General features: G+C 41.4%; 1 protein-coding gene across 2 annotated transcripts in view; it reads left to right on the forward strand.

Moving 5' to 3' along the window:
* Positions 1 to 14,377: 14,377 nt before the first annotated feature.
* NR1H4 (nuclear receptor subfamily 1 group H member 4) overlaps positions 14,378 to 23,080 on the forward strand; it is a 40,903-nt gene continuing 32,200 nt past the window's right edge. The window contains exons 1-2 of one of the 2 annotated variants that reach the window (XM_027812310.2): positions 14,378 to 14,549; positions 20,457 to 20,596. In XM_027812310.2, the coding sequence (XP_027668111.1) occupies positions 20,512 to 20,596 (85 nt within the window). In that variant the 5' untranslated portion in view covers positions 14,378 to 14,549; positions 20,457 to 20,511. The remainder of the gene's footprint in view (positions 14,550 to 20,456; positions 20,597 to 23,080) is intronic. The other variant, XM_005444041.3, reaches the window with a different exon arrangement.

The raw sequence follows: 23,080 nt of genomic DNA on the forward strand, positions 1-23,080 counted from the left end.
TGGTGGGCACGGGAAAATCATAGTACTAATGTGCAACTTGAATTTAGACATGGAAGACATTCATGTTAAGGACAAAAACAAGTGAAGGACGATCAACCTGAATGGCTGTAACATTACTGTTGTGGAATAATGCTGCTGTACAGGGCAGGCAGAGGCAGCTGGGACTAAACCCAGCAGGCATGTTGTCCCTCAGCAAGGAAATTCAGTATCCTCTGTCCTTCACTGTTCACTTTCCTATTGCTCCATGCTGGCTGCAGGTTTACCTGTTACGGTGCTTTGGGCATAGCACAGAAAAGGGCTACAGTTGCACTGGACCCTTATCTTTACTCTGTATTTTTTTGTTTTCATGGGTGGCTTCTTCTGACCCTCGCTAACTCATGGAATGGTACACAAGACCCCAGGGCAACACAGAGTCATTAATAGCAAGGATTTGCTTTATAGCAAGCCTTTTTTCTTGGTGTTTTGTTGTTTGTTTGTTTGTTTGTTTTCTAGAGCGATGGACATTTTGTGCTGAGGTTCCTGCTTGCAGCAGCAGCTGGAGCAGCTGGGCCGTGGCAGGTGGCTGAGGTGTTACCCTGACTGGCCAAAGGTCAAGGCCACACTGGCCTGGCCTGCACCCTCTGCTCTGCCAGAGCACCAAGGGAAATGTCACACTTGGACAGAGCTGGAGGGCAAAGTTACTGACAAAGCTGGGATGGAAACTGCAGCTGGGATCTCTGTCCCCTACCCTTGTTGGCTGCATCAGTTACAGGAACTGTCAGAGCATGAGAAGGAGCCAGTGTTTCTAAGTAATTTTCTGCATTTCTCATCCACATTTTTACTGTTTCCAAGTAACCACCTCTATTCCAATTTCATGAAAAGCTGTGAGCAGCTTAAAATGCCCCTTGCTGATTGGCACCCTGTGCTGTTATATTACTTACAACAAGCAGCAGCCCGCAGCTAACTCCTGTCTCCTAAGCTGCACCCAGAGCCCATTCCTCGCAGTGCTCCTGAGCCATACCTTTGGCGGATCCACCTCTCTGCACCTAGCCCTCTCCACAGGTGGAGCGGGAGGACACAATTTAACCCTGGTATGCAGAAGCTTGCACAACTTCAGCTGGCTCTGGTGGCTCTTCTGCTTTAACACTGTAGGGTCCCCATGAATTGCAGCAGGCATAAGGTGGGGTGAGGGCATGCCCGAAGCCCACTAACCTGCTGGCTCTTTCATGCTATGGCTCAGGCAGGAGGATTATCTAGCAGTGGTTCTTGGGCAATTTTATGTCTTTCAGAGATGATATGGTGCTGACTCCTGCCAATTACTAGGAAAGACTTCCTCAAAGTTTAACAAAAGAATCGGCCTCTTCAAAAAGGCGTATAGAAGTTCACTAACAGATTGTCCTCTGGTTTGCATCAGTGGTTGGGATTGGTTTTAGAGGACACAGGCACATATTCGTTTGAAAAACAATTACAGGATGTTTCCCTGAGCCATCAAATTGCTGCAACAGCTGAAGGTCAGCAAACCCTCCAACCTAACACACCACAGATGCAGATTTCCTGATCAAGAATGGCTGGTAAAAATCCTTCTAGGAAGCATAGCATTTATTTCAGTAATATTTTCATTAGTGCTTCCCCCAAGAAACTACGAAATATCTAAGGATGAGGGACTAAAATCTGCCAAATGTGTAGAGTTTCAGTTTCCACAGCTGGTGTGGTCCCCAAAGTGTGAGTAGGCTTAACATTTTAATTTATTTAGTTATGCTACGTTTTCTTTGGGGAGCTGTCTGTATTTGGGAGTTTTCTATAGCTAGTGTCTTAGTGAAAGGTACCCAGATTAGTCTGATTACTCCACAACACATCACTTCTTAAATCATCACAGAATAGTTGAAGTTGGAAGGACCTAGTCCACCCCCCACCTGCCCCCGCCCCACCCCCCCACCCCCACCCCCTCAAAGCAAGGTCAGCTACAGCCAGTTGCCCAAGACTGTGTCCAGCTGGGTTTTTAATATCTCCAAATGTGGACACTCCACAGCCTCTCTGGGCAGCCTAGTAATGTCACAGTGGAAAAAGTTTTTTTGTATGTTTAGATGCTTTTTTCTGTATTTCAATTAATGCCTCTTGTGCTGTCACTGGGTATCACTGAAAACAGTCTGGCTCCATTTTCTCTACTTGCCCCCATTGGGTATTCATACACATTGATGAGATCCCCCTTGAGCCTTCTCCAGGATGAACAGTCCCAGCTCTCTCAGCCTCTCCTCGCATATCAGATGCTTCAACCCCTTAAATATCTTCATGGCTCTTCTCTGGACTCACTCCAGTAAGTTCATGTCCTACTTTCACTGGGGAGCCCAGAACTGGACCCAGCATCCCAGATGGGGTCTCACCAGGGTTGAGCAAGGGGGAGGGATCACCTTCCCTTGACTTATTTGCAGTGCTCTTCTTAATACAGCCTAAGAGGCTGCTAGCCTTTTTTTGCTGTGAAGGCAGATTGCTGGGTCATGTTCAACTTGTTGTCTATCACGATGTCCGGGTCCTTCTCTTTCCAGCCCACCAGTGTCTCGTGGTGCATGGGGTTATTCCTTCCCAGTGTAGGACTTGAAGATCATGACGTTCCTGTCAGGCCATTTCTTCTACCTGTCAAGGCTCCTCTGAAAGGCAGCATGATGAGCTGGTATATCAACCACTCCTCCCAGTTTTGTATTGTCTGCAAAGCTGTTGAGGGTGTGCTCTGCCCCATCATGCAGGTTATTAATTGGTCCCAGTGTTGACCCCTGGGCTATACCACAGATTACTGCCTTTAGCTGGGCTTCATGCTGCTGATCCCAAACTTTTGAGACCAATATTTTAAATCCAGCTCACTGTGTACTTCTCTAGTAAGTACCTCATCATTTTGTCAATGAAGTTATGGGAGACAATGCTGAATGTCTTGCTAAAGTCAAGCTCTCCTCTTGTTCACTGAGCCAGTCTTCTCATCGTAGAAGGCTGTCAGGTTCATTGCCTCCTTCTTAAAGATAGGAGTGATGTTTTCTTTTTTCCCAGTCATCAGGAACCTCTCCAGTCATTAAAACCCTTCAAAGGCAATTGAAAGTGGCCTCACAGTGATGCCAGCAGCTCCCTCAGCACACTTGGTACATCCCATCAGGACCCATAGACTTGTGCACATCCTATCTGTTTAGATGATCCCTAAATTGATTCTCGTCCATGGAAGGTAGGTCTTTCTTGCTTGGACTTTCACACTGGTGTCAGGGACCTGGGATTCCTGGAGGCTGGTCTTACCAGTGAGGAGTGAGGCAAAGAAAGCATTGAACACCTTGGCTTTCTATATGTCCTTTGTCTCCTGGTCCCCTGATGCATTCTATAGCAAGCCCAAACTTTCCCTAGTTTTTCTTTTGCTGCTGATACACCTGTAGAAGCCTTTCTTGTTGCCCTTCACCTCTCACCAGCTGTAGTATCAAATGGGTTTTGGCTTTGTTAACACCATCCCTGCATGCTTTGCATGCTCTATATTCCTCCTGAGTCACATGACACTGCTTCCACCACTTGTGCACTTCTTTTCTGTTTGATTTTTGTCAGGAGCTCCTTGTTCATACATGTGGGCCTCCTGATGACTTTGCTTGATTTCCTGCTTTTCAATATGAACTGTTCTTTAGCTTAGAGAAGGTGATTTCTGAATGCTAACCAGCTCTTCTGGACCTCTCTTCTTTCCAGGGCCATATTCCATGAGATTCGTCCAAGCAAGTCCTCACCAGGCCAAAGTATGCTGTCTTGCTGCAGAGTTATGATCCTGCTTTTTGCCTTATTTCTGCCCCTTCAGATCTTAAACTTCACTGTCCCATTGTCACTACAGCCAAAGCTACCCATGACCTTCACGCTCCCAAGCATTTCTTCCTTGTTTGAAATAATCAGGTCCAGTAGAGCATGTCTTCTCTTCAGCTCCTCAATCGCTTGTCAGTTACAGTCACTTATCAGTTATCAATGATGTACTTCAGAAACTATCTGGATTGCTTGTCCTTGCCTGTGTTGTCCCTTCAGCATATAGTGGGGTCGTTAAAGTCCCTCATGAGGACCGCGGGCTGAATACATGAGACTTCTTCCAGTTGTCCAAAGAAGGTCTCATCTACTCCTTCCTCTTCAGACGGCCTGTAGGAGACACTCACAACAACATCGCCCTTATTGGTCTGCCTCTAATCCTGACCTGTAAACTCTCAGATGGCTCAGGCTCCATCATATACAGGACAATTCCACGTCCTTGCTGACCTGGTCTGTCCTGCCCAAAACCCCTGTATCCATCCAAGGCAGTACTTCCGTATTATGAGCTATCTCACCATGACTCCACGATCCCAATGAGAACAGAGCCCTGTAATTCCACACAGTTGTCTAATTCCTCTTATTTTCCCCTCCATCCTGCATTAGGGAGCAGCTAATTTTTCATCAGGAAGTGTGTGAGTATCCACCATCTAAAGGCAAAAAATTGAGCCCCTCCCCCCCCCCTTAATTAATTTCCAAAACTGTGGACTAGGAAGTAGACTGGTAACTGTTAAAATGTGATATTAAGTGGAGGGATCAAGGGAAGGTACAGGAAGACAGTGCTTTTTCACACCTCAGTTATTGCCTTGAAGTAATCCAGGGTCAGGTACAAAGGCAGTCAAGGTCTCATTTCATTTTAGCAGCTTCTGGCTGACATTCCTGTTACAGAAATCATCATGTCTCTGCCCACAGCTACTGGCAGTCTCAAACAAGAGAAGGGCTGTATATGGGCCATTATAGATCAAGCTTTTCCACTTGAAGAAACGAGGAGCAGTATATTTACACAACGGAGTTTTATTACATTCAAGAAGCCTAAAGTATCTGGTTAATTACAGTTAAATTCCTGGAATAAATTGACAATATTCCAAACAAGACTTTATCAGCTTCTTTGCAATACAGTCCCTTTTACTGGCATGCTGTTCAAAGGTTTCTGATGCAACTCATATTTAGGAGAGTTACGTAAAACCTGATGTAGGAATGAGTGACAAAGGTTTTATTTATTTCATATTATTACCTGTTGACTTTTAAAGACCTAAGTAACAAGACAGGTTAAGCAACAAGTCAATGATTAAACTGATAAAATCAGTATCAGCTACGCTAGTTTTAAAAGAGATTTAGGAAGTATGAAGTGTAAAAAATACAGCGTTCTGAGTTGTAAGTTTAAGTACTAAGATTTTTCTGTTCTACTCCATATTTACAGTCTCTTATATTTATTAATTATCCTCTTTCTCGGGCATTTTTTTTTTTTTTGTATAACCTTTAATGTCAGAGGAGAGGCGTATGTCTGATAAATTTCATTTTTAGATCAGCTTTACAACATGACTGGATTATGCTTTGTCAAATTTTCCTAAAAGATTTAAGGATTGATGTTTCTTCAGAGCAAAGATTTTTCAATTTAGAGGGTACCATGCTATAGCAGTGACATTAAGGTCTTGCATTGTTTAAGGTTACAGTTCATCACCTACTTGAATAGCAGTTCCCTCACATTTTCTAATTTTGAGTTGTCTTTCTTGGACTAAATTGAAAGCAGCAAAAGCTAAGTATTCCCTTCCTTGGTCCTCATTGGAATGAATTAGATATGGAGAAAAAAGAATGCAGTTTCAGGGTTTATGTACATGTCCAGGTTGATGTCACATATCCAGGATAAAAATATTTTTGGTTTTTAAAACCAGATGTTTTTAAAAATGTTGCTACATACATTTTTCCCCCTTTCTTTTTCTCAAATCTTTTACTTAGCAGGATGTATGTTTATTTGCTGCACAGTAATGAGGCACAATCTGAAATACAGAATCATCAGCTAGTGTCTGGGTAATTTCCATGCATACAGGAAGGAATCCCTCTTGTTTTGTTTACATGGGGATGACCTTCTGGCAGCATGCATTACACATTGGAAGCAATCTATTTAATAATGTTAGAACAGCATCAGCTGTATCTAATAATCATACTATTACTCCAGTATTTGGTATCTGTGATGCTCCCATCAACTTCTACTGCTATATCATCATCAGATATTACAGGGGAAAGACTACTGGAAAGAGAATAGGGCATGATTTTTGTCCCTCAGCTGTCAGTGACATTAATTGCTTTGTTAATGACATGTACTGTTTCCTTTGAGTAATAGCAACACTTAGACATAGGCACACACACTTACTTCAGCCAAAAAAATATTTCATTTGTAAGCTTGCTGCAGCTAAGACCCGGCTGTAGTCCTTATGATAACCAGAACACCAGCTCCCCAGTATTGATCATTGGTGCTGTCTAGTTTTAATTTTTCACTCAAATTTATGAGATCAGAAACTGGAACTTCATTCTCCACGCTACCGGGTGGCTGGTTTGTGTGGACTGGGGATGTTTTTGTTAAGTATTTCTGTATGTCAAAGGGGCTGGTAGGAGGGCTCCTGATTCCTGGCGGAGCCCACTTCTCTGCTAGTTCTGGCCAGACAAAACAGTTAACACCAGGGCTGGCTGCTTGGTCCAGGGCTTAGGACTTACTAGCCCGTATTTTTGTAACAGTAATACCTTCCTTTCTCCATTTGCCGTTGTGGTAGTCAGTTCTATGTCCAAGAAATATAAATATGGCTAAAATGTGCTGGTTAAACATAGGGACTGATCTCACAGACTCCTGAGGACTTACTCCACAATGGGTTAGCAGCTGAGACAGGGCTGCCTCCTCTGTGAGCATGGGAAATCCTCTGGGGTGCCAACTTGATTGCTCATATGAAGTATTGGTTTTGAGGGAGAGCTTGTAAATTCGGAGTTATAGTCACAGTCCCCCACTGGCTTGATGCAATTCCTGAGGGAAAGGACAGAAACCTTTAACTTGGCTCCATATTTGTGAGGAGCCAGTGTAGAGGGAGAACAATGACTTACGCTGCTGAGTAGGTGAACTGCCATGATTTGAACTGATTTTTGTCCTCTTGCATATAAATCATCATCCTACACACCTACTTAGAGAAACCGTTAAAGCCTAAAAGTCATGAATTTATAAGACTCCTTTGCTTGTGAAGTTTTGGCAGGAGGGGTCACCAAAGGCAAGAAACAGAACTACACAAATTTCCCATGCATGTAATCTTGTCTATCGCTCTTCTCTAGATAACCTCTTTATATTAGACGTTTTTTGTTGTAGCATGAGATGGGAACATGAAATGTATCTGCCAAGTAAGATTTGAGATAAATCAGGAATCTGCCAATGCAAATGATTCATATTTTGGGATGTGACCCAATTTTGGACAAAAAGGGTATTCAGATCAGGTTTTGATAAATGAAGCTTTTCTTCAGGGTGAGCCCAAGTTAATACTGTTATGAGATAAGTAACCTCTCCATTTCCTGATTGGTGTGGTTTAAATTTAATAAACTTTATACTGGATTTAATTTATTTCTTCCAAAAAGGGAAGTAATTTGTTTTCAGAATGCAATAATGTAAACTGAAGATTAGGAAAGAAAGGAAAATAAACTATTTCTTCCAAGATCTATTGTTTAATAGCCCCCTAACTTTCTCTTCAACCACCACACTTCTCTTTGGCCTTCAGATCCCTTTCTTTCCTCAGTACCAACTGTTTTCTAGGCAGAAACCAAGAGGATGATCTGACTGACTTGAGCCCTAGTACATGAAATAAGGATCCTCTACCCAGTTGTCTGAGGTCTCCCTTACTCTCCTCCATTTCACTTCTGTGTTTATTACTACATGGGCACTGCCTGCTCACTTCCTAATTATGGCAGTAAGTACCTCATGCTTTCACCTCCAAGGCTGAGACCATTGTCCTAGGAGATCTGTGGCCATTTCAGAGCTCTTTGCAATAACGTACCTAGGAGCTGTGCACCAGTTTCATCAGCCATCCCACCAATATCTTCCACAATGAGGTTGAAAGGGCTCCACCAACACACTCACGGCTGATGTTGGAATTAAGGTGGAGGCAACTGGAAGTTAATATGGTAGACTTTCCCATTTCTCTGAGTCTGGCAATATCTCAGCTATGGCCAGGACCACCTAACCTCCAGCCATGTTCGTTTTTTCTTAGCCTGGTGGAGTCACGAGTACTCATCGGCTGAACTTGTGACATGGGCTTTTTAATATCTAAGTCTTTCCAGAGCAAGTTGAAATTTAAGGACCTAGTCCTACTGCTGCTCCTCTTGTCTGCCACAAGTGATCATAACCATGTTCACCAAGTGTCTAAATTCTGGTATAGAACAAGGAAGAGCCAAAAAACCCCTTTTAAATCTGCTCTACAGCAACATCCCAAGGCTTTAACAGCCCTGATCAGCCTCACCTGGGGCCTCTCAAACACCTTGCTCACGGGGTTAGGAAGCTATTTAACCTCAAGCCTGGGCCTCTAGTCTCTGTCTGTAATAAGTTTGGGGTGTGCTTAGTGCTGTGTCTTCATGTTCTAGCTCAGTGGTGCATTTTTGCTAGGCGGAGTGCAGGTGTAAGCCATAGCCTGTATTACCTCTAGCCCTGTCCCTGCTCTGTCTCCCAGAGGGACTTCAGGCTGATGCTCGGGTAGTGTGTTTTCAGTCCAGTATCTACCCCTGTCTCTTCCTGCTGCTTTTGGCTGATGGTCTCTGGTCCTGATTTGTCTTTTGTGGGCATGTTGCTATCAGCACCCTAGTCCCATGTGCAACTATGGGACTATGCCTCGTTAGCAGGGCTACCTCAACTCCTGGTTTATCCTCTTTGTGAAGCAGTCCTGCCCCTCCCTGTCATGCAAGTGTCTTCCTTGCAGAAGGAAGAAGGCAGCTTCTTCCAAACCGAGTCCTGCATGATTCCTTGTGGTCAGATCTGATATTCTCTGTCCTCCTAGATATATAGGGAGGTGTAATGAGCTTTCCATCAGATGCTGTATGTGTGGTGTGTCTCTGTTCCCTGGGTGGTGTGCTGGTTTCAGCAGGGGTAGAGTGAATTTTCTTAGTAGCTGGTGCAGTGCTGTGTTTTGGATTTGTGTGAGAGCGACGTTTGTAACAGATGTTTTCAAGTATTGCTAGGTCCTGTTTGTACTTAGTCAAGGATTTTTCAGGTTCTCAGGCCTTGCCAGCAAGAAGGCTGGAGGGGCAAAAGAAACGAGGAAGGGACACAGCCAGAACAGCTGATGTGAACTAGCCAAAGGGATATTCCATAACACAGAACATCATGCTGAGTATATAAACTGGGGGGAGCTCGCCAGAGCCAGCCGATCGCTGCTAGGGGACTGCCTGGGCATCAGTCAGCAGGTGGTGAGCAATTGTGTTGTATATCACTTGTTTTCCCTTCTCTTTGGATTTTATTCCTGTCCCCTTCTCCATCCTTTTCATTATAATTGTTATTACTATTGTTTTGGGTTTTTCTTTCCTGGTTTAGTTATTAAACTGTTTTATCTCAACGTTAAGTTTTACATTCCTTTTTGATTCTCTTCCCCATCCCTCTTGGGCAGGGGGAGGGATGTGAGTGAGTGGCTGTGTGGTACTTAGTTTCTGGCTGGGGCTAAACTGTAGCAGGTAGTTGTGGACTTTGTGAGGCAGGATGGGGTTGTTCCCCTGAGCTTTTCTCTAGGTACTTGTCTGGGGTCTGATGCCTGCTCCATAGCCCTCCCTCTCAACAAGCAATGAGAGCAGTCACCTGCCTGCAATGCTTCAGGGCGTGGTAGAGCCTCCTCTAGAACAACAGCCCAATACTGAGGGCTTGAAAGGCCAAGAGTGACTCTGGCTTGCCAAACACCATTAGCAGAGGCTCCTCCTGCACCCTCCAATGGCTTACACTGTCCATGCCTATGATGCCTAGGTAACAGTTCCTCTCCCATCCTAAAAGAAAAGCTACTGTTACCTTTTTAGCTACTGAACTAGTCCTTTTTAATGTCTTTTGCTTTCCTTGACACTAGACACAGTATAAGAAACAAGTAGAGGTTTAAAAGTTTGCAAATTAATTGATTTCACATAAATATTTTAGCAATTCAAAAGCCCATCTAAAAATATCCCAATATTTATTTATTAATAATACTTTACTCATCACCTTTGACATTTAGTTTAAAAGAACAACTTACTAATGAAAGGACACTGCATTCATTTACTGGAATAGATCAACATTTCATATTTTTATCTCTCCAAATATTTACATAAATGAAGGCTAACCCTTATTGAACTCAATCAGTATCGTACTGTATAACATCAAAATGTCAAGAGGAAAAAAAATTGAAAGAATAAAGTATATATTTATTTTGAGGCCTCTAGGAGAACTTGTTATCAGTTAATACTATACTAACATTTTTAACTTAAAGCTGTGATTCCTCTAGGAACTTTTAACCTTGTAATCCCTGGGGGGGGTGGGGGGGTGGGGGTGGGCATGTAATATCAGTACCCTCATTAAAATTTTAAATGAGAATCTAATGTGGAATAACCAGAACTTATTAATGGAAAACTCACATTCTGGATTTCCGTTAAGTTGGCTAGAGGAAGGTAGAATGAGTTCCCCAGACTTGGAACAATACACTGCAGCTGATTCCACATATGCTCAACTCTCCTTTTGCACCTAGGCAGCTGTAAGATGGTATCTTGTTAATAATATATATGCTCTTGCTAGAGCATGTTGGCTAACCATTAACTGCCTGCCACCAGGGAGGAATTCCCTGCTTAGGACAGATTGTTCAGTGGTCGTTTTACCCTCCATGACACTCCACTTTAAATATGTGAGTGATAAAGACAGAATATTAGATTTCACCAGGGCACAACACAGAACTGTTGAACAATTTTTCCCCTGTTCAGAAACCAAATGATCAGAGAGCAACTCACAATGAAGAGGCTCCGATTAATTAAAGACTTGTTGAATAAGCTAAGCTAATCTTAAAAGTGGAGTTATTCCTCTGATTTTGAAATGCAGAGGGAAAAAAAGATGAACGAACAGCTACGAGAGTTGACTCACTGAAACTTTGCACCCCATTCCTTTCCTGTTTTTTTCAGCCTGTACAGAAACAGCCTTACCTATTAAGATTGCTTAATTATCTTCATGTGATAAAATTTATTGTAAGCTGGTGATCATTTTGGCCATCCTTCAAGAAATAAAAGCTTCCTTTATTCCTTAGAGTAGTGAATACTGATATTTCTGAGAGTGCCTACGAGTAAGAAACGGCTGGTGCGATTAGATAGATCATGACCTAAAGTGGTGTAGATGATGTGTGTCATCTGTGTAGCAATAGTAAATAAGGGGTTCTGGTAGGGATGAAAGAATAGCTACAGGTGATTCTGCTGTTTAATGGCAACTGTTTATAACCAAGTCAGGGACACTTTCTGGGTGGTACTTGATGGTTTGTACTGAGGCGCAGTTTGGTTCGGATGAGCCCTCAGGTGTCTGCGGTACTGTTCATGCTGGGAGCTGTCAGCACCGGTGAAAGAGGTTACTGAGCACAAGCAGGTCTTGGTCAAGTCACCTGTGCCTTGGTCAAACACAGATCCAAGGTCTTTCACTAGCTGTGACTGCCTGTCATTTTTACAACGCTGCTGGAACTCCAAGCAACTGTATGCGAGTAGGCAGAAAGTTGTACAGCTGCTGACAAGTACGTACGCAAAAAGGAGAAGGTACTGGTCATTTGTGGGTGTATTATTGTATTATTTTTTAATGTGTGGTGATGCATTCATAGGGGTGTGAAGAGAAAGAAAAGTTGAAGATGAATGCCCAACCTACCTTTTCTTCCTTTTCCCCTTTCTCTTTCTGTACTAGACTTTCCCATTGACACTTGTGATGACTGACTACCTTGTTGCCAGGATTTCACTTGCCTTTCCATGGCTGATGCCAGGAGCTACCTTGTCAGCGCAATTGTGGGATGGCAAATTTTTCAGTAGAGAAAAGGCAGAGTAGCAGGACAAGAGCTGCGACAAAACTTCAGATTCTTTCATAGAGTGTGGAGTTTATGATGTATTGGTATTTTTCTAAGCAAATAGATTTTTAGCCCTGAATGTTTTTTGTAAATATATCCCTATTTTTGTAGCTGAACATGTCTTTGCACTGATAATGGCATGGATGTATTTTAGAACATGTGTTTTTTTCCAGTTACAGAAGTAATGTTAGTCTAGAGAAGTTTTAGGATGTCAGTTTTCTGAAACTTTAAAAATTATAGCATGCAGTGCTGTCTTAAAGAAAAATAACTCTAAGTAACTGGATTTGAATATTTTCCCTTCCTCTTTTCTCCCTTGATGCTGTGTGGGGAGTCTCTCGTAACACTACAGAAGTTATATTTGGTTTGCTTGATTTCTTTTCTGTTCAATTTCATTTGTACATCAGCCACAATAAAATGCGAACACCTGGCCTGAACTAGTAATGCCACATGTTGTTGCTATAGGCAACACCTCCTCTTTTGACCACGTGGATTCTTTCTTTGCTTTTTCTCATAATGTCTTGAAAGTATTGATTAGTGGACAAAGCACCACTTTGCCACTTGCCTCTTCATTATTGTAAGGAGAAGAAAAATGTTTTAATGCAACAAATTCATTAGTGAATAGGGGTATTAAATTCAGTTTCCTTTGTGGTGGGCTCTTTGCTGCCTGACAAACAGCATTCACACAAAGGAAAATGCTTTCTGGGGAAGAACCTTTATTGAAGGCTGGTCTCTAGGGACTTCCAAATAGCAATTGCTCTGTGCCACCAGCTATCTAGGACCAATGCTGCAGGAGGCTGAAAGCTGAAAAAGAGATTTAAGGTCTTTAGAACTAGCCAAGAGATGGAAAGCTCCATGAAACATAATACATTTGCTGGACTTCTTGGCTCAGCCTCTGCTTGTTCACCTGCTAAGGGACAAATCCCATCACTGGCCTCAGGATGACCAAAGAGAGAGGGTTTTTTTTGGCATGTGTTTCCTAGGAGTGGACATTTACTGGGAAGTGTCAGATAGGATGTTGGCATGTTTGGAGTTGTGGAGAGTACCTGTCTCCTGTGGATGGGGTTGTTCTAGAAGAGTTCTCTTATATGAAAGTACTTTGTCAATTTTCTAAACATGATTTTGTATAACAGGAAACTCATTGTTACAGTAGCGATGCATTCCAGAGAGTCAGAAATGAGGACTGAGAGAACATTAGCCTTAAATGTACTTATCATATGGCCAGTGCCTGCTGGAATGAACTGTAGGGGTAAATCCCTGAAAGTACCCCCTTGGGAGTGCTAGTGTCCAGTGACAGCTTTGTGGCATCATTCTGCCATTGCTCTCTTCAGAAACCTGTCATACCATGTGTGTTTGGCTACCAGGTGATTTTGCAAGGGACACAACACATGAAAGACCCTTTAATTAACTTTTAAAGAGAAGGATAAAGGGTTTTAGTTTCCTTGATATAATCTTGAGGATGAATATATATTTTTAAACTACTTTTTTTTTTTTTCTTTTAAACTGGGGGGAAGTGAGGGAATTTTACTCTTGGTAATTTCAGGGTCAGCAGCTGTCACCTTTCTCCTAGAGAGCACTGTTTGCTGCCCAGTGCCCCTCTCTTCTGGAGCAGGAGGTACAACTTGTGTCTCTGTGTATTCACTCTTGATCAGGCAGTGTAAATATGTAGAGAAGGACAGATAGCATATACCATGTGGCAGAAATGAACTTGCTTCCATGAGTGATGCTGCCAGCCATCCCCTCTGGCTGGAATTTGCCTCAATACCACTGCCAGAACAACTTATTCCCACTGGAAATGTTTAGCAATGCAAAACATGTTATTATCACCCTTGCTGTGTTGGTAGGATGTTGAAAAAGAACAGCCTGGGTTCATTTAATTTTAAATTCCTCTGCTGGGGATGTAGTGGTTCAAGGTCCCCTTTCTGTCAGTGGCAAGAGATCAGCTTTTTCAGATGCAGTGTAGCCCACCCAGGATGCGATTCATCATCTACAGGTACCATTTTCTTCCTTTTGTGCCCAAAAGGTGCATGAGTCTACCAGGTTTAAAGTGAAGGGCCTCAGTTTCATACCTGAAGTTTTGTGCCATAAGCCCAAATCAAAATGATGCAGTTTGTTAGTGTGGTTGGCAGATCCAGGAACCAAACTTCGATGTCCCCAAATCCCTGTGATGCTGTAATATATAGCCCGTTCTGCTTCAGTACTCTGTGTAATGCCCAGTTCCCCTAAAAAGTATAAACAATGGAAATACTTAAAAGTCAAGTATATGCCTTGAAATGACATCTTGGTTCCTTGGGTGGGAAAGACAAGGAGGCTGAGTGTTCAGAAAAATGTACATGTGCAGGAAAACTGTTATAATCAGCAACAAGGTACTATCACCTCACTATTTGAGCTAACTTCTCCCCTGCACCCAGCCAGAGTATTAATGAGCTTTTCAAGTATCTGCTGATGGACAAGTGGGATTTTCAACATTTTAATACAGCCTATGTTTGGAGAGTTTCGCAAAGAAAGAATTGTTAATGAGTAATCCTTGTCCATTAGGGCACTGAGCCAACGAGCCCAAGCTTTGATTCATTGTGTTATCACTACAGGCTTCTGTTAAACCTAAAAAAACCCAAACCAAAACAAAAATGTTCCTGTGTGAGAATCATTAGGATACTGAACTGAGTGCAGAACTCTTACATCCTTCCGTCTTCAGTCTTCCAGAAAAGAAGAGTAAGTAATAATTCCTTAAACTGATAGCTCTTGCTGTTGTGTAGTATAAAAGTGCTTTTCTCACCCAAATTATTTAATGGATATTAATGGATTTTTGACCAGAAAAAAAGGTTTTTAAAGCTAATATTTTATTGAAGAATAATATAAGGAGAAGTAATTTCATCTACAAAACTGGTGCGACAGCAGGCATTTCCCTTGGGAAAATGTTAAGATCATGACAAATAATGACAGTATTGGAATTTGTCTGTAGAAAGTTGGCTTCTATGTCTGTGTGTCACTGGGAAAGAAAGTAAAACTGCCATACTGAGTCCTTCCTGCAATAAGACTATCTAGTTAATTATGTGCCATCAGCTTTAAAATTGTACTGCTTTGTTAATTTTTTAATCCCTTTTAGGGACAAGAAATGTTTTAAATGTGATGAATGGGAGAAGAGAGGAAAATCCAGAAAGGGTATAGTTAGATTTGTTTTATGTAATTTCTTTGTTTGACAGCTTTGTGTACAGATTCCAGGTGCATCTTCCGAAGTCCAGGACTTTAGCACTCATTTCACATAACTAGCACAAGCAAAAGGTGCTTTCACATTTCAAGCTATTACCCTTTGAATCCATTGCCAGTTTTTAAGAAAATGTCCATTTATTCTGAGTGTTTCTGCTAGCCGTTTATCTTCAGAAAACTATCATTGTGGTGGGGCACATTTGGCTTTTGTTATTTTTAATTGCTATTGATTGTGTTACAGAGAACCTAGAGATCCAAAACTAGATCGGGATCCCACTAGGCTAGATTAGAGTCCAGGAAAAGGTTAAGAAAGGAGGGTTTGCAGTTTTATCAGGCAAGATGTAGAAAAAGATGCTGGAGAAAGGAAGACACTGAAAAATGATGTTCAGCAGGTCATCTCAGGGATAGTCAGAAACTTGCCTCACTGTTTTGAAGTTACTTGCCTACCTACAGAAATGCCATTGAGACTTGTGGTAGAGTTTTCAGTTCTGCCTGTGACTGAAAGATACTTAATTTTGTTTCAGAATTAATCTGTAAGAAAACCCTGGCTTTTTTTCTGTGTTCTGTGTCCTGTATCTCTTTGCTGCTCTGATTTCAAACACCATATTAAAAATACCTAAATAGTAAATTTCAAATGAACAGAATAGCACCAGTTCTGCTTCTGGTTCTCAGACATGCTCATATTGTTGCTTGTATTTTGCAACAGTTGCTGTGTAGCTGCCTGTGAGTGTCATGCATGCCAAAATGATTTGGCAGCAAAAGGTTAGAACAAGGAGCACAAATCTTCCTAATGCTTTCATGTCTCTTTGATACACTTTAAAACAAACAAGCAAGCAAATAAAAAAAGCCTCTCAAATAAGTGAGGCACTGCATTAAATATTCTATAAAAAGGCTATGAGGCCAGATCAAAATCCTGTGAACTAGACTGGAGTCTTCCGATTGATGTTAAGAGTGTTTGGATTAGGCCATAGATTAATGATTACTGAAATATCTCTTTGAGCAATTGGCGACCAGATGTGTAAAGACAATATTACGGGACAGGAGAAGGGAAATGCACCTCACTAATTTCTGCAAATTTTTGCCTGTGCTTTGATATATCTTCCTTGACTAAGTAATTGAAATAGATTCAATCAATCTTCTTCTGAAGGTGAAATGCAATTAGACCATCATGGTGGTTTCCCGATGATCAAATGTATTTTTACTTTACTTGAAAGTATGAGGCTATGATGCTTTTGCCTTTTAGTGAGCTCAGTCAATTTTAGCTTTAATTATTTCATTAAGGGGCTTGGCTTTGCTTATGCAGAAGCCAGGGGAAACTTTACTGTTGACCATAGTAGGGTCGCAGCGAGTCCACTGATAAGAGTCAACAATAAATCTGAAACCTATACCTACATGCATATGCATATACATATATATTTGTACACTCCCATGAACATATATCCCATAAGAAAGCTGGATAAGCATGCACGCACATATATATGGTGAAAGCGCAAGCCACATATATAGTAATACACATCTCCATTTTCTCAGTTAAACACAGAATACATAAACGTGCATTGATGGACTGTTCTGAAGTGTGCTAAAGGATACATATAAGAAAATGTCATGTAATTCATAGCTCTTAATATGCAACTGATGAAAATCTCCAGCAATTTGGCATATATTTTACTTTATACATACTAATCTCTTTTTCTTTGCTCTATGTTTTTGGCCTATGAAAATAATCTCAGAAAGTGATGGAGCAAAAAAAAAGCTTTGTAATTTATCCTATACTGCTTAATTTCTCTTGAGGGGCTTTTATTTTGGAAAGCAATATCGATTTCCTGTGCGCTTATTGTCTTTATTCCAGCTTTTACCTATCTGATGCATTTTTTGTTACACCTCAGGATGGAGTATCAGTCAAGTTGGCTAAAGTAGTCTAGATTATCTTGATAGCAGTAGCTAAGAGATACACTTCATGTAAGGAAGCAAGCATGAGGTAGAAATACCTATGAGTGTTTTGTTATACCAAAAATGCCTGTGCTTATCAACAAGCTTTCCACTATCATGTGAAATCTGAATTAAGAGAGTGTTTACCAATCCTAGTTCATGTACATGAATTTATTCTGGAAGCTGAGATGACATAGCTTTATTACCAGCCAAAAAAACCACTTCAGACCCTCTGTCTTTGGAAGGAATACTTCTGCTAAGAGGTTCTGTGCACAGGTGCAGCAAGTGGCACCCTTTGTCATCTGGCCATGTTGCTAGCAATTTGGGTACCTCTGTATGGCTGCTGGGTGCAACTGTCCCACTGGCCAGAGCAATGCTTCTGCTCCATGGGAGATGGGGGGAGGTGCTGTGGGACTGTCTCTTTGAAAGTGAAGTCCACCGTGATGGCTTGCAACACTGACTTATGGTGACCTATACTGTTTCCCAGAACTGAACAACGTGTGGAATAAGCGGTGCTTAAATGTTCTATATTGTGTACCTGGGTAGGTCTGAAGGCTGGAAATCAGCAGCTGCTGCTTTTATATACTGGTGAAATTAATTGTATAAATCTAATATAGGATAGATAGATCACAGTAGACTGGATTCAGGGGCAAACCAGAGCAAAATGTCAATCAGTATTTAATGAGGACTTCGGTGTTCAGGCAAATTTAAATTAGCAAAGCTACATGTAATGGAAAATATATTTCCAGCCTTTTTAATGGTGATCATGTCTTGTGCTGTGCAGAAATCCCCAGAATACAGGATTAATTTCTTCCATGACATCCAGTAAATGGTCTGTATCAGCTAAGCCTATTAAAGAAAATGAAATATTAGAAAAGGTGGGACCTGTAAAAGCTTCATGAACATTTGACTTGAACTGAATCCATCCACATCAAAACTAATGTGGCAGGAGAGGTAGAGTTACAAAACCTGTAGTGTCCTAGCTGACTGGGAGGTTATGACAGGTGTATCCTCAGGGTTCTTACTATAAACAAGGCAGTATTAATAGCACCAGTTGGTTGGGGTTTTTTTTGTGAATAATAGATTCTAATAAGTCTGTCTTGAGGTGAGGTTATCTAATGACACGTTAAAAAATGGAATAGCTTCAAAAAAACCAAGAAAAGAGTTTATAGACATTTCAAAAAGACTATAACAACACAGACACTATATTAGCTTGTTTGCTTTCTCATTTTTTTGCAGCACAGACTAGACAGATGCAGGGTATATAGCTTACAAGCTAAGAAGCTATGTGTTGAAAGTCTGACCGTATACTGGCAGTCTAACAAAATACTTAACAATGGATGTCATTTTGGGACTGTCTTTAAAGTGCCTTGATATAACAACAACATTCCCTAAGAAGATGAGTTCTAGGCTCTGTATGAACGTACAGAAATTCACAATCCCAATGCTGATGTTAGCTGTTGCAGCATTAGCTCCTCTTGTAGGGTCTGAGGAGGAAACATGAGAAGTGGTAGTAGCAGTAGTAGTGATGGAACATGATCTTGAATTCTGGCTGCAGGGAGAACTAATCCTTCAAGGAACCACAGGGGCTGCATACCCGTGGACTGTATGAAAGCTACTGAAGGGATTGGGTGTAAGGAGAGGGTGGAGATGGCCTCACCTCAGTTCTTCAGCAAGAAAATGCAGAGAAACGTTCAGGAGCCCTCTGAAGACACCTGATTTTGATGTTTCGCTTACTAGCCGTTATAGGGTCCTGACTGTGCTGCTGTCTTCTCCCATCACAGAACCCTTGTAATGGGCTGTAAGAGGAATCCTCTCTTAAGGGTCTGTCGTGGGCAGTCCACGAGAAAAGTGGTGGTCAGGAACCATAAGACCTGTGCAGCCCTGGGCAGCCCCACCTCCTGAGTCCAGCAGACACCTTCCGCAGCAAATGCTGTGGTGAGGCAGCAAAATGGTTGGAAGTAGATGTGGGCCTGCTGGGGTGGCTGGGCTGGTTGCCAAGCCCCATCCCAAGATATGAGGAGTTTTTTGCTGTAGCTAAACTATGTTCCTGTGCTTGATTTGAGTCTGTGTGTTTATGTCTTGTTTGCCACAAGAACAAATCTGCTCTGTGATACAAGTAGCTTTTGACATTTCTGAGTGAACTGTTTAAATTATCTGTGGGCAGACATTTCAAATGCATCTGTCTAATTAGAGGGCCTTTGTTTATGCTAAGAAAGAACTTAATGAATCCTTACGGACAAATCTGAATATAATTACACAGTGTGCTTGCCACCTTCACAAGCTACTTCCCAGCCTGCTCAGCACTGTGGCCTCCTGCTGCATTCACGTTTTTGTCAGATGACTTCACTTCTGCTTGAGAAACATGCTGAGCCCTTACTGGGAAGCAGCTTGGGCTGTAACTCTCAAACACTTTCAGTGAGTGGAAATGCAGCCCCAGGGATGGGCCCATGGGAATAAAACTGAATAAAACATTGAGACTATAAAACAAAGCAAAAAAGATTTCTGTCAACTCTATGCAGAATCCTCCTGGTGTCTGCATAAATGCTTGAGACAGCTCCTTGTTGGATCTGTATGTTCTCCCACTGCTGATGGTCCTGCCTCAAATGCTGTCGAGTTGCCCTATCCCACACACATGACCCAGACCTGGGCAAGGGACCCTCTTGCATGCCTTGCTCCTGGATGCAGTACTGCTCTAGCTATAGCCTCCACTCAAGTAGGAGGCAATGACAGGTCTCTTACCTCTTATTTAATAGCCTAGCAGTTAGAGTGGGAAGAAGACCTGGGTACAGTGCCACTGTCAAGCTCAGCAGGTGAAAGCTGCTCCAGCTGACCTGCTAGGAAAACCTGCTAGTGAGCAGGCACAAGCATCTCCCAGCCTCCCCAAGCAAAAGTTATACAGCTGCTTGAGACCAGAAAGGGAGTGCGTGAGTGAGCCTGGTGATTAGACCAAAGCTTTTCTTTCTGTTTTTGTCACCATTTATCTTGTTCAGACAGTAATTACTGAAGGCAAGATAAGGAGCCAGTTGCTGGAAATTAAACTCAAGTTTCCCAGCTTGGTTCTTCTGACCTAACCATAAACTTATACTTTTTCAGCAAGCGAGAGCAATGAAATGATGAAAGGGTAATGAAAAAATAATGCAAACTGGTATTCCCTGGAAGGGGGACTGGGCAGCATGCCCTCAGCAGGTCAGGACAGTGCTTCAGTCTGTGAATATTTGAATAAGGTTGAGTATAAACTGCATAAACTGCCATTAGCTTTAAATGAACAGCAGAAGGACAGCAAATAAAATACACCACAGCAAGGAAAAACCAAACAGACTAAATGCAGCATTTTATTTAAAGGCTGAATTAGGTATTGTAACTTCAAGCCAATGTTTGTTATGGTAAATATTGAAACAACCTCCTGGATCCTGCCTTATAATAGATACACAAGAGTTATTTATCTTGTTTTGAATACTCCTTTTGCTTTGTATCTTCCAGGGTCTCCTTTCAACCTATTTCTTAATTAGCATATTCATACTGAACTGAAGAATAAATGGGATCTGAAATGAATTTAATAGGACATCACCAGCTACCCACTGGGGATGGATTTGCTCTTGCTGAGGGTCCTCATTTGTTTGGTAAGTCATGAAATTAGGTTACAATAACAAGCTATCCTTTACTTGGAAACCTAGGAGAAATCTCAAGTGAAGTCCATGTGGTTGACATGTGCTAACCTTCTTGAATCTTCAGCACTTACAGAAGGAGTAACAAATAAAGGGTCGGTGGTGTTAACATAATCCTGCACACTGTTGCTTTCATTACTGCTCATAGCAGAGCTTGTAGGCTGTTTTTTATAACGCTATTCTAATACCTGAAACCATGCAGCAAAGACAGACCTTTGTATGTAGGCTGGAGGTTATCTTCATGTGAGTCATTTAAATCAAGCAGAGCAGACATATTTTCAGTTAATTTGTAATAAAATTATACTGCAATGTATTTGAATTGCCACATTATACAAATTTAAGAAAGTAATTTCACCTAAATGAAAACCATTGTCTTATTGAGACCATTAAAAACATATGCTATTAACTTCAATCCACAAGGAAATTTATAGTGCAGGCTGGAAAATTCTCCTTGCTCTAGTTCCGCTGAATTTCTCAAGGCTAAGCACGGGTTTCTTAATGAATTAAGAATTCTTGGTCAATATTTTATAAGCATGGGGAAACTGTCTTCTGTTATATGTACTACTGAGAAAGAAAAAAGCCCACAGAATAATACAATTTTTTAGTTGTCTGGCAGCAGAGGGGGACCTTTGCTGAGTAACGTGATACATTCAGGGCCTCACACACAATACAGACCCCCCCAGAAAGCTGCAACGCTTCAGAAGTTTCCAGTCCAAATAAGACCAGAATTCTCTCTTTCTGAGTACTGGAAAAATTGAAAACATTTCAGTTTCATCTATCTGAAACACGAATAATGGCTTGGGCATGGAGGCACTCTGACACATGGAGTCACTCACGTTGCAGAGCTTTTAGAAGTCGAGAGCATCTCCAATTCGGACCGCTTCCAGTGTCCTGACTCCATACAGCTAAACTAAAGCACTATCAGTAATGATAAGCAAACCCCACTGCATTACTGCGTGTTACTTGTTTTAATTTTTTCCCCAAAATGTGTTGGGTTTTGATAAGAAAAATGTTTTTGCAGGTGTTAAAAAAAAGTATCTGTGAATAGCTAAAACACTTCCTTGCTACCTGTTAATCTAATGCCAAGCTATACAAAGAGGAGAATGGTGTTCAAGTCTAGAGTGCCAAATTTTATATCCAGTCATCCCTTTAAAAGTCCTGCATAACTGAACTACTTCAGGTATTTGTCAAGAAGATTTTTCTCCAGTGTCTTTTTCACTAATTATTTCATTATTTTTAAAGAGTAATGATTGTAGCTTCAAAACACAAGGAAGCACGTTAATGTAAAATACTTTCTCTCCACACTGAAATCTTACTCAGAAATTGTGAGGTCTTCAGAAGAGGGATTGTGTCTCCCGTTATAGGTATTCAGAGCTTAGCACAATGGAGATTTAATTCAAACTGATGTTTCTGTAACAGAAAGAAATAATATATTAAGGGTCTGAATCAGGGCTCCCATTAGGAAGGAGACTTGGCACTCTTGCTATGTTTCAGTTAAGCTGACTTCGGTTTTGTATGGCCGCTTGGTCCTGTTCTGTGGGATGTTACTCAAGCCTCACAAGTGAATTCTTTACAAATTTGGTATCTTGCTTTTATAGCTGAAAAAACCCCAAACATCAGGAATAATATGCAACTAACTCCACAGAGAAAGTTATTCATTGTGCAAATATGACTCCATCTCTTCAAAATTCTTGTAGGAAATGGTTTTGCCTATCAATTTTATTTTTGTAAACTAATTGCATTTTTCTTGATGTTCAGTTTTGGCAGGTAGGCTTATGAACTCAAGGAAACAGCTAGAAAGCTTTTTTTTTTAATGACCCTTAGAATATATTTCTCGCAGGACTTCTCATACAGCTCTGATGTATTACAAGTGAGAAACTGCTGGCTTACAAACATCAGCCTTTATAAAAAACAGTCTCCTTTTTGAAAGATGCATACTTACATTCTGTAAAAAACCTTGGAAATATATTATCTTTTCATTATGCTTCAGTCAGTCTATGGGGAGAGTGTTCTTGGACCTTCAGTGCATCTCCAAATATTAGCACCAGGTCCAGGTGTCTCAAAAGAGATGTTGTCAATTGTGAGTTGCTTGTGCTGTGAGCCTCATCACCATGGTAATTTCAGGGCACTTCTACATACTCACCCTCAAGATTTCTAGTTGCAGCAGGTTTCAGAAGAGCTTAAAGAAAAAAAAATGTTTTCTGCCTTTCAGTAGTTGGAAATTGCATGTTGCTATTTTAACAGTATGTGTCTAAGGCAAAGTATCTCTTTATGTCTTTGGCGTTAGTGTGTTTTAACTGTAGTTTTCCACTTCTGTAGTTATGAGTCTCTGGAAAAAGGGGTTCAAAATGAAAGTGACGAAGGATCTTTAACCCAGCAGAAGTGAGGGTCCTTTTCTTCTACCTTGTCTTCCTGGAAATCTGCTTCTATTTTTCTGTG

The sequence above is a fragment of the Falco cherrug genome, chromosome 5 (assembly GCF_023634085.1).
Source record: "Falco cherrug isolate bFalChe1 chromosome 5, bFalChe1.pri, whole genome shotgun sequence".
In the NCBI taxonomy this organism is placed as follows: Eukaryota; Metazoa; Chordata; class Aves; order Falconiformes; family Falconidae; genus Falco; species Falco cherrug.